Raw genomic sequence first — 9,092 nt, 5'->3', positions numbered from 1 at the left:
ACAACTAGATCAATTACGCTTCTATCAGTTTATTGGTTAGAGAAACCAAGGTTATTTTGCAATTTAGGGGCAAGGGTGGTTGGGGAGAGTGTAGTTAGATCGGAGTTCCAAAGCACTTCAATTTCTCATGGTTCGAGTTAAATACCATGAATTTGCAGGTTTAAGCACATGTGCTCATACAAAGTAGAGTAACTGTTATTTCTCCCAGATGCCATAATACTGAGCGAAATGCTACACAAACGACGTGTTGGTACGATATTTTGTACGATCAAACAGCTAAGCTCACGGCATGCTTGGGGTTTGGATAGCAGGCCGTGACGTCAGGAGCTAAGCTCACACAGTGAAGGAGGGATCCGTTTTATCGTACAAATGTAGTAAAGAATTGTTGTATGTATAGCACACCTCAATACGGAGTAAGAAACAAAAGCCCAATTTGGACCATACCAACCCAACCCAACCCAACCCATACAAATGTCGCCTTCCCCGAGTAAACGCATCCCAAATCAGATTATCTCCAGCTCGATCGATCGATCAATCGAATGCTTGACCTCACCCGGTTTTCCCTCGCACCGTCACCCGATCGATCGATTCGTCCACACGCGCTTAGCGGGACCCCTCCGCAGCCAAATGGCCATGGCGACGAGCCGACGACTCGCCATGCACGCTAATTAGTTTGACCTGCCAACCTCGAAACCTTATAAAAAGGGCACCTCGATCGATCGATCGATCCATTGCTCATTCGGAAAGCTTGACAGTCGTGCTAATCGCTCGAGCTTACTTAAGTAGTGGTGGTGGTGGTGAGCCAGCGATCGAGCTAGCTTGTCATTTGTCAACGAGAACCATGGCGTCCTTCCACATAGCCACGCTGCTCTCCGCGACTCTGCTGCTGTCTTTGCTCGTCCTGGCGAGGTCCGACGTCACGCCGCCCACCACGCCGGTGCCGCCATCCACGGCGTGCAACGGGACGACGGACCCGACGTTCTGCCGCTCCGTGCTGCCGTCGAACGGCACCGGCAACCTCTACACCTACGGCCGGTTCTCCGTCGCCAAGTCGCTGGCTAACGCCAACAAGTTCCTCGGCCTCGTCAACCGCTACCTGTCCGGCGGCAGGCTCGCCGCCGGCGCGGTGGCCGCGCTGCAGGACTGCCAGCTGCTGTCCGGGCTCAACATCGACTTCCTGTCCGCCGCCGGCGCGACGCTCAACAAAACGTCCAGCACGCTCCTCGACCCGCAGGCCGAGGACGTGCAGACGCTGCTGTCGGCGATCCTGACCAACCAGCAGACGTGCGCCGACGGCCTCCAGGCCGCCGCCTCGGCGTGGTCCGTGCGCAACGGGCTCGCCGTGCCGATGAGCAACAGCACCAAGCTTTACAGCGTCTCGCTCTCGCTCTTCACCAGGGCGTGGGTGCCTCCCAGAACCAAGAAGCCGAAGGCAACAAAGCCGCCTCGCAGCGGCGGCCGCGGGAGGGGCCTGTTCGACGCCACCGACGACGAGATGGTGCGGAGGATGGCGCTCGAGGGGGCCGCGGCGGCTGTGAACACGGTCGGCTCCGTGACGGTCGACCAGAGCGGCGCCGGCAACTTCACGACAGTCGCCGACGCCGTGGCGGCGGCGCCGACGAACCTCGACGGCACCAAGGGCTACTTCGTGATACACGTGACCGCCGGCGTGTACGTTGAGAATGTGGTGGTGCCCAAGAACAAGAAGTACGTGATGATGGTCGGCGACGGCATCGGGCAGACGGTGATCACCGGCAACCGGAGCGTCGTCGACGGCTGGACGACCTTCAACTCCGCCACGTTCGGTGAGTGTCTTTTGTCAACTCAAATTCGTCTCGTACATGTTTAGGTAATTAAGTTTTTGTACATGTCGGTGTTCGGTACTAAGGTTTTCTTCTATACTGCAATTTGGCCAGCTGGTTAGATATTTAATGAACTACTAGTAGCAACTGCTAGCAAGTAAAGTAGCCGCAGATTAATAGTAGTAAACCTGTCACAAGTCAAAGTGTGTTGACACTTTACATCAGTGCAACCGTACCTCACCCCTCGGAAAATACGATCGTTGACGAGACAGTTCTTTAATTAGTACTAACTCTTTAGCTGTTAGGCTCATAATGCATGGATGTTTCTGAACCATATACTAGAAACTTATCCGAAGAATATCCTAAGCTATAGATGTTTCTGAATCATATAAAAACCTATGGAAAACAGGAAATCCAATTGATGTTATGATTTATGTGCTGGTGATCTGGTCGTGATCTTGACGTGCGATGCGTTTTTGTGCTGCGACGCGTGCAGCTGTGCTCGGGCAAGGATTCGTGGCGGTGAACATGACGTTCCGGAACACGGCCGGGCCGGCGAAGCACCAGGCGGTGGCGCTCCGGTGCGGCGCCGACCTGTCGACGTTCTACCAGTGCAGCTTCGAGGCTTACCAGGACACGCTGTACACGCACTCGCTGCGGCAGTTCTACCGCGCCTGCGACGTCTACGGCACCGTCGACTACGTGTTCGGCAACGCCGCCGTCGTGTTCCAGGACTGCACGCTGTACAACCGCCTCCCCATGGCCGGGCAGAGCAACACCGTGACGGCGCAGGGCCGCACCGACCCTAACCAGAACACCGGCACCACCCTCCAGGGCTGCGCCGTCGTCGCCGCGCCCGACCTCGCCGCCAACACGGCGTTCGCCACCACCAACTACCTCGGCCGGCCGTGGAAGCTCTACTCGCGCACGGTGGTCATGCAGTCCGTCGTCGGCGCGCTCATCGACCCGGCCGGGTGGATGCCGTGGGACGGCGACTACGCGCTCAGCACGCTCTACTACGCCGAGTACAACAACTCCGGCCCCGGGGCGGACACCAGCAGGAGGGTGAGCTGGCCGGGCTACCACGTGCTCAACAACACCGCCGACGCCGGCAACTTCACCGTCGGCAACATGGTGCTCGGCGACTTCTGGCTGCCGCAGACCGGCGTGCCCTTCACCAGCGGCCTCAACTGATCTGTCGACGAAAACATACATACATACATACTACATAGACACACGTGATTGGTACAAGTACTCAGTTGTGTCGATTGTTAAACATTTTTAGATGATGTAATTGTAACTTTAGCAAAAAAAAAATACTGAATTAGGCAGAGAAAAGGAATACAATAAGTGGTATAAAAATACCACAGAAAGAGCTTAAACTAGGTTTCCTCGTTGTTTGTAATTTGGATGTATCGAATTGCATAAGGTTTAATAAGCTTGTTGCTTGTGATATTTTGTTTAGATATCTTGTAATTGCTCCTGAATTGGAATGTCATATTTGTATAAGCATGGAAGCCTAAGCTCCAAATCGGCCCAAGCGGACGATTATATGGGCCTAGGCCGTATTAGAAGGAACACGGGGCTAGTTGCGAGATCCAGTTGCTCACGTCGGCAGTGTAATTGCAGAATACATTGTCACCTCTAACAATGAAATGAAGCTGAATGTGTGAACAATCATATGCTTAAGCACGATAAAATCATGCTTGTAATGAACAGCTGTGAGGTAATTTAATGTAGAAACTTATCAGCTACATCCCCTATTAAAATAATAAAACTGCTATTTTTTTTTCCCGATGGAGGTGCATAAAAACAAGGCCCTTCTTTGATCAAGAACTTGCTATATGATCTTACAGTGATCGAACCTATTTCGTATGAATCCAACTACAGTCCCACCAGCGGCTAGGGAATCTGATCTGATGCAAACAGAAATTAGCAATCAAATTGCAAACATCAATTGACAAACGAGCTAATCTTCAAGGTCTCGAAGAAATTCCCATATCGAATCCCAGATTAATTACTGCTCTCGTCGGAGAAAAAAAAAGAAGTGAAAGAAAGGAAATTAAGCTATTCTGCAGCGCTCGGTGACGGAGTACGGATCAGCTTGGTGATGGTGAGCGCGATGCTGCAGAGCCGGTCGACGTCCCGGTTGCGCATGGTGAGGATGTTGCGGTGCACCTGCACGTTGCGGCACCCTCTCTGGCACAGCTTCACCTCGGCCTGGCTCGCCGCCACCAGCGCCCTCGCCTCCGGGTACGCCCCCATGTCCAGCGCCACCGTCGCGTCCGTCAGCTGCTCCACCGCCGCCTCGTACCTTCGTCACGACGTACAATAACGTATACGGGTCACACACGTTGCCGGTGATCGATCGAGCATCGCCGGCCGGCGGTCCTCGTCGGTACTATACGTACGACGTTAGTTACCTCTCGGAGCAGTCCTCGAGGCACTGCTGCAGCTGCACCGTCTTGTTCTCGATGCTCTCGTCGTCGTAGATGCTGGAGAGGTAGGTGGCCGTCTCCGACGCGTTCTTCTGGACGGCCAGGATGGCCACCCTGGCCAGCCCCAGCGTGTCCGACGACTTGGCGGACCGGTCGGCGGAGAGCGTCGCCATGCAGAGGTCGTAGTGCGGCGCGGTCTGCTTGCACGCGTCCTCGAGGGCATAGGCGGCCGACGGCGCCGCGGTGGGGGCCCGGGCCTCCGGAGGCGGCGCCGGTGCCGCGTTGGCACAGCCGACGGCGAGGAAGAAGGAGAGCACGGCAACGCCGACGGCGGCGTGGTAGGGGGAGGAAGCCATTGCGTCTTTTGGTTTTTCCAAGAGCGATCGATCGACACGGGCGTAGCTCAAGTTGGGCGGGAGGACATGCAGGGATGCTAGTTTGTATGCTGATCTTTGGCTAAATTAAGCTCTCTCCCAAATGGTAGCTGGTCTATTATGATTGTCTGTTGCCTTTTTTAGGGATAGATGTTTGGTTGGACGAGAAAAAACAAAACTAAACTAAAGACATTTTCATTCCAAAGATTTAGGGGTCTTACGATTGAAGCGTGACGCCAAAACTGAGTTTTGACAGGTCACACGTAAAAGTTTAGAACGAAAATTTTATTAGAGTTCCTGCTGATAAGTTATCGATCATCGGTTCATCGGCTTGATAGCGATTAAGCCTGCCAGTGGATTGTAATTCAATCCAAATCCACTCCAATCTATTTATTTGCTAATTAGTCTACCAAACCAACCCGCGCCCATTATTCTTCATTGGCATTCAATCCAAACCAAACCAATCCAACTTTGATTTTAACCCAACCCGTACCAACCCATTTGGTTAAAATGGATTCAACCCACTCTTGCAAAATGGATGCACCATTTGATATGTATAAATTTAGACCTAAAATTTTAAAACTCGCGTTCACACTATAAAAGTTTATCAAATTTGACTAAAATTTAGTGGGATGATCTGTAATGTATAAAAACAACTTTGTGCAAATTTTGGTCGATTTCTACGTGTGGGCCCCACGTATGTCTATTATCTTATCCATTAGCTATCCAATTAAAGGATCCATTTACCCTCCACGGGTTAAATCCATTTAGAACCTAAAATAACCTAACCAAATCTAGTCCATACCAATCCATTTGTCTCTAAAACTCAATCCAATCTAGACCATTTGAAGTTACCGTCCATTTGCACCCAACCAAACACAATCCAAATTAAAACCAACCCATTTAACATATTTCCATCCAATCTATTAGCAGGCCTAATAGCGATATAGATCTATTTAGTATGTAGCCTGACATCGCTAGGCACAGTTTTGAACTGTCTCGGTTTGATTCGATCTTATAAGATTATTCCTAGTAAGATAGACTAGATATTTTATAGATTTTGATTGATCGTCAGTCGTTTATAGCCGATGATCTTTGTCAATCTACATGCGTATTATATTTGCGTCGATAGAGTAGCCGATTGCATTACTACATTATTTCTAAACCAATCGGCTTTGCTTATTAAGATTATTAATTATTTTGTGTTGTATCAGCTTATGATATTCATATGTTAATTGGTTTTAGCCGATCCTAGTAAAGGATTAATTGTTTATTCAACAATTTGAGTTTATATGAATCAGACTCCTAGCCAATACAAGCTTTCAAATAGCCAATCTTTTAGCCGAATACTACATCAACATCTGATCGGCTGGATTTTTTATTACCTATCGGCTCGATAGCCGATTGGTTTGTTTTATCCTTTATCTTGTCAGTTGCATGATCAAACTGACTGCCACGCCCGCGCATTCTAAGAATTTAGGTCCTGCACTAAAACAATCTAAGAAAAGAAGTCATCGGGTCCACTTTTGACGTCAACAACTCCTCTATCAATATTAATTACATTTTTATCATCTTGAAATATTTACTTATACATGTAAATCATGTTCTCAATAATAATTATTTTAGAATGAATTTAATATATTTATCAATTATATTTCCACACAGACTTCTTCTACTAATATTATTTATTTTTAATCTAAATTTTAGATGTTTCTAGAAGCTTCTACATATACTCTTATCTCAATATTGGGTATTTGTTTTATCTCAATTTTGTTGTTTCTGAAATTTTATTTATACTTGGGTTCTCATCTTGGTATTAATTATTTTTAAAATTTTAATTTTAATTTAGATTTTTCAAAATTGCACTTCTACAAGGACTCTTATTTTATTTTTATCTGCCTATATTCCATGCTTGTATTTTTTACGCAGATTCTAAACGACAGTCCTACAAAAACTAGCTTCTACACATAATTTATATTTTAATAGAAAATATTGAAACTTCGAAGTTCTATTTCTACCCTTACACTTCTATTAATGTTACTTATTTTAATAAAAAAATTAAATGTTTTAATTTTTATTAATAGAATAACTCTTCGCTCAACAATAATTATTTTAAATTTCTAAGGTGAAATTCATTTTTTCTAAAATGTATTTATACATGGACTTTTTGCACTTTTCTTTATTTTTAATCCCAAATTTGCATTTCTAATTGAATTCTTTTTTCTATTTCTCAATTAATTAATTGTCGTAAACTTCATTTCTAATTTTCTATACCAACTTGTGGGATACCTGGATTATGGGATTACCCATGGTACATATTCTTATAGGAAAGGTGTTCCAAGTGAAGTCCCTAAGTGGTCGTCTAGGGGGTGAATAGGCATTCCTGGAAAATTCTTTAGAGTAACAGCAATTAAAACTTAGGACTGTCTAGTCAGTGGGTCGGATCGTCTGGTTTGCTCTCTCGGGTGATCTCGGTAGGGCACACAGGACTATTCAGCTTTGAAAACAATGATTATGAGAATCCCCTTTTCAGGTGAAGTTCCTAGGAACATGGAGTAATATGTGCAGAAGAGAAAACGGCAAAATCGAACAAAACAATTATAAAGCAAGATCACAAAAAAGGACACGATGAGTTTTTCCCGAAGTTAGGATTTAAGAAACCTACTCTCCGTGGAGGTGCTCTATAGATCTGGATCCCTCTCAATCTTATTCCTTACTCAACTATCAACCACAAAGTCAACGCAAGTCTTCAAATCAACACCTCTTGGTTGATTGATTCTTAACCAATCACAAACATCGAGGTGAAGCAATCAATCCAACCCTTGGTTGTGATTTACTTTACCCTATGACTTCCTACAAGAGAGTTCGAGTTTTTCACTATCTCAAATTACCTATTTTCCTTCCTCAACGAGTTGGATGCTACTGGGTGATGCCTAACCATCTAGGAGAATCAACTCCAAGAGAAATAAGCTCCAAGCATCTTCCCGTATGTATCCATGAACTCCCGAAGATCACTCGAGGACTCATCAACTAAAAATAACCATAAATACTAGATCCTTACCAGAATCACTCTAGATGATCATGGAACTAGTTAGGGAGAGCAAATAAGTCCTAGAACAACCTTAGGTGGATATATATATATATATATATATATATATATATATATATATATATATATATATATATATATATATATATATATATATATATATATATATATGTTGTCATATGTCATGTAGCTATTAGGAAAGTTACTGGTCCGGACAGCCCGATCAATACTTGAGTTCTGCTAGAGGACGGCGGCCGGACTGTCTAACCGAAGCTCTCTGGAAACCTGACACCAATAACTCTTTCTTCTAATCTTGAGTTCATGAATGGATGCATTGAAGACGCTTGCAACCCCTCTTAATAGTACGGTGTTCCTATGACTCAAACACAAAAAATGAAATGTCTTCCTTCTCCATCGATTTGAGTCCTTAAGGCATTTAAACATTTGTTCCTGCAACCTACTTAAACTTCAAGCATGTTTCCCTATATCACAACTTCATTAGCACATAAGAGCTTTAATAGTATTGTCATTAATCATCCAAAACCTGATCAGGGGCTAGATGCACTTTCACCAAGAAGAAAAGTAAGATGCAAAAATAGCAAACCATATAGTATCCAACTAGGTAGATGGAAGTCTTAGTTTTCTATAAACAGGTTTCCATAAATAGTCGAGCACGTTGAATTTAGATACGGTAGATGTTTAGTCGTATTAGGTTAGGTATCTATCACGTGTACTCTACCTCGGTATATAAGGGGATGTAGATGGACGACGGTACAACATATTCAAAAATTGATTCACCTCGATATTCAACACCACACCAATAAACACACCTATATCCATAGCCAATAGAAGTAGGGTATACTTCGTATTCGATAGCCCGAACCTAAATATTTCTTTATCTCCTGCGTACGATCATACTTTCGGTCTCACATGCCATACCATATATATATTGTCGATTAAAAAACATAGACACAACCTGTCCCTCAACATTTATTATTTTTAATAGAAATTTATATGTTTATAAATAGTAGTTCTAGATATACTTCTCACTCAATATTAATTATTTTTTATTTTAAATCCAAATTTCAGATGTTTTCAAAAAAATGTATTTATACATGTACTCTTTTTCGACATTTTTTTGCCTTTAGTTCGTATTTGTATTTATAATTGGATTGTAAATTTATTTTTTTTATTAATGTTAATTTTTTTTAAATACTAGAGTGAACATGGTGCTCCATTTCTTGTTACTATATTATTGCAGTTCAATGATAATGTGGTTCGATAAAATGGCTCGCTTGTATAATAGAGGAGAGTGACATTAATAGTCTGACACTGTGGATTGTGGGGCCCTACACTTGATTATTCGATTGCCTGCTCGGTTGTTAGTAAGCGCGTACTGATAGCCCTATCGTTTGGCTTATGATTATTT

General features: G+C 44.6%; 2 protein-coding genes across 2 annotated transcripts; one reads left to right on the top strand and one right to left on the bottom strand.

Moving 5' to 3' along the window:
- Window positions 1-753: 753 nt before the first annotated feature.
- Window positions 754-3,184, top strand: LOC102704747 (probable pectinesterase/pectinesterase inhibitor 41). Its single transcript, XM_006644056.3, has 2 exons — window positions 754-1,805; window positions 2,299-3,184. Exons 1-2 carry the CDS (start codon window positions 842-844, stop codon window positions 2,994-2,996), a joined length of 1,662 nt encoding a protein of 553 aa, XP_006644119.1. The 5' UTR covers window positions 754-841; the 3' UTR covers window positions 2,997-3,184.
- Window positions 3,185-3,605: 421 nt separating this feature from the next.
- Window positions 3,606-4,680, bottom strand: LOC102722728 (cell wall / vacuolar inhibitor of fructosidase 2-like). The gene is made up of 2 exons (XM_006645748.3): window positions 4,226-4,680; window positions 3,606-4,116 (listed from the first exon to the last, which is right to left on the bottom strand). The coding sequence occupies exons 1-2, from the start codon at window positions 4,594-4,596 to the stop codon at window positions 3,870-3,872; spliced, it is 618 nt and encodes a 205-aa protein (XP_006645811.2). The 5' UTR covers window positions 4,597-4,680; the 3' UTR covers window positions 3,606-3,869.
- Between the last annotated feature and the right edge of the window lie 4,412 nt (window positions 4,681-9,092).

The sequence above is a fragment of the Oryza brachyantha genome, chromosome 1 (assembly GCF_000231095.2).
Source record: "Oryza brachyantha chromosome 1, ObraRS2, whole genome shotgun sequence".
NCBI classification, from domain to species: Eukaryota; Viridiplantae; Streptophyta; class Magnoliopsida; order Poales; family Poaceae; genus Oryza; species Oryza brachyantha.
The sequence above is the reverse complement of the archived record's forward strand: the minus strand, read 5'-3'. Positions and strand labels throughout refer to the sequence as shown.

What these genes read in the sequence shown, in the direction of transcription:
- LOC102704747 (XM_006644056.3), top strand. Translation starts at nt 842, where the DNA reads ATGGCGTCCTTCCACATAGCCACGCTGCTCTCCGCGACTCTGCTGCTG. An exon ending in CTTCAACTCCGCCACGTTCG is followed by an intron (nt 1,806 to 2,298) that starts GTGAGTGTCTTT and finishes CGACGCGTGCAG; the next exon opens with CTGTGCTCGGGCAAGGATTC.
- LOC102722728 (XM_006645748.3), bottom strand. Translation starts at nt 4,596, where the DNA reads ATGGCTTCCTCCCCCTACCACGCCGCCGTCGGCGTTGCCGTGCTCTCC. An exon ending in CTCGAGGACTGCTCCGAGAG is followed by an intron (nt 4,117 to 4,225) that starts GTAACTAACGTC and finishes GTCGTGACGAAG; the next exon opens with GTACGAGGCGGCGGTGGAGC.